The sequence below is a fragment of the Azolla caroliniana genome, unplaced genomic scaffold, assembly GCF_043228905.1.
Source record: "Azolla caroliniana isolate FFs.n. ecotype wild unplaced genomic scaffold, voAzoCaro1.0.p SCAF_1, whole genome shotgun sequence".
NCBI lineage: Eukaryota > Viridiplantae > Streptophyta > Polypodiopsida > Salviniales > Salviniaceae > Azolla > Azolla caroliniana.
In genome coordinates, this window is record NW_028230436.1 from 13,018,169 (window position 1) to 13,019,480 (window position 1,312).

Below are 1,312 nucleotides of genomic sequence, written 5' to 3' on the forward strand. Positions count from 1 at the left end.
AGTCTTCACATTCCCCAAGAGAGAGAGTGGTTATTGTAAGTTAATGAAGAGAGAGGGTGACTCTATATAAAGCACCCTCCTCATACTTCATACTAAGTCGGTCATAACTCCTTATTATGCTACATTTTGTAATTCTAATTCTACTTGTGAAATATACACCTTCTTCTTGAGTATTCCTTTTTCTATCTATCTTGTGTTCTCTCATCTCTCCTCTAATTCCTCACACATACACATAACACACATCTCTTCCGCTACACAAGAATCATACCCAATTCTTTACAATAGCCTATGAGCGCTATCTAGAGATTAGCTGGACATGCGATTAGTGATCTTGATTAATATCTAATCACTCTTTGATCTTTCTTAATAGTCTATTCTATAACACGTTATCCGCACGATTAGCCTCTACCGTAGTAATTAATTATTCTCTTATAGAAATCTACCTTATTATTACCATTACCATGGCTTCTCAAACTCTACAAATAGAGAAATGTTTATTCCCAATTATATGACTTGGATGGTTCATGTCGAAGGCCATCTCACGGCGAAAGATCTCCTTCATACGATAAGTGATCATTTTAATGATGCTGAGAACTCAAATGCTAGGAAGAAGGGAGCAAAAGCGTTCATCTTCATCCTTCATCACCTTGATCTACGCCTTCAGAATCAATACTTCTCCATCAAGAATCCATCAACTCTTTGGAAGCAACTCAAAGCTCGTTTTGATCATCAACGAACTGTTCTCGGCCCCAACACTTTGCATCAATGGAATCAACTTCATTTTCAAGATTTCAAGACAATTGTTGAATATAATTCCTCACTATTTGGTATCGTTTCTAAACTTAAATTTTGTGGTCATGACAACCTTGTTAAAGACGCTAATCTAATCAATAAAACATTAACTACTTTTCATCCCTCAAATTTTAATCTTTCTGAACAATACCGTAAATTATCGTGATTGTAAAACCTATGTTGGACTTTTATCTACACTTCTTGTCGTTGAGTAACACCACCAAGTTCTCCTCAAGAACGACAAGCTTCATCTAGTTAGTCAACTTGCGGCTCCTCTACAACTCAAGGATTTGACGCATGTTGAGAGTAATTATTCTAGACGACAACATCATCATCAACATCCATATGCATAGAGTCAAGGAAGAGGAAGGTTAGGAATGTTAGAGTTATGATCTAACGTAAGCATATGATAAGGATAAAAGATATAAGAAATAAGAAAGGAGAGAGAGAAAGAAGGGTGTCGATCCACCTGACCACCCCCGAACGAAGGGATCAAGACGGACTCGAGCCTCGATCGGCA

General features: G+C 37.3%; 1 protein-coding gene across 1 annotated transcript; it reads left to right on the forward strand.

Moving 5' to 3' along the window:
• Nucleotides 1-508: 508 nt before the first annotated feature.
• Nucleotides 509-958, forward strand: LOC147869032 (uncharacterized). Its single transcript, XM_087337530.1, has one exon. It carries the CDS (start codon nt 509-511, stop codon nt 956-958), a length of 450 nt encoding a protein of 149 aa, XP_087193656.1.
• Nucleotides 959-1,312: the final 354 nt, after the last annotated feature.

Excerpts from the sequence above, each read along its gene's own strand:
- LOC147869032 (XM_087337530.1), top strand. The coding sequence starts at position 509 with ATGACTTGGATGGTTCATGTCGAAGGCCATCTCACGGCGAAAGATCTC.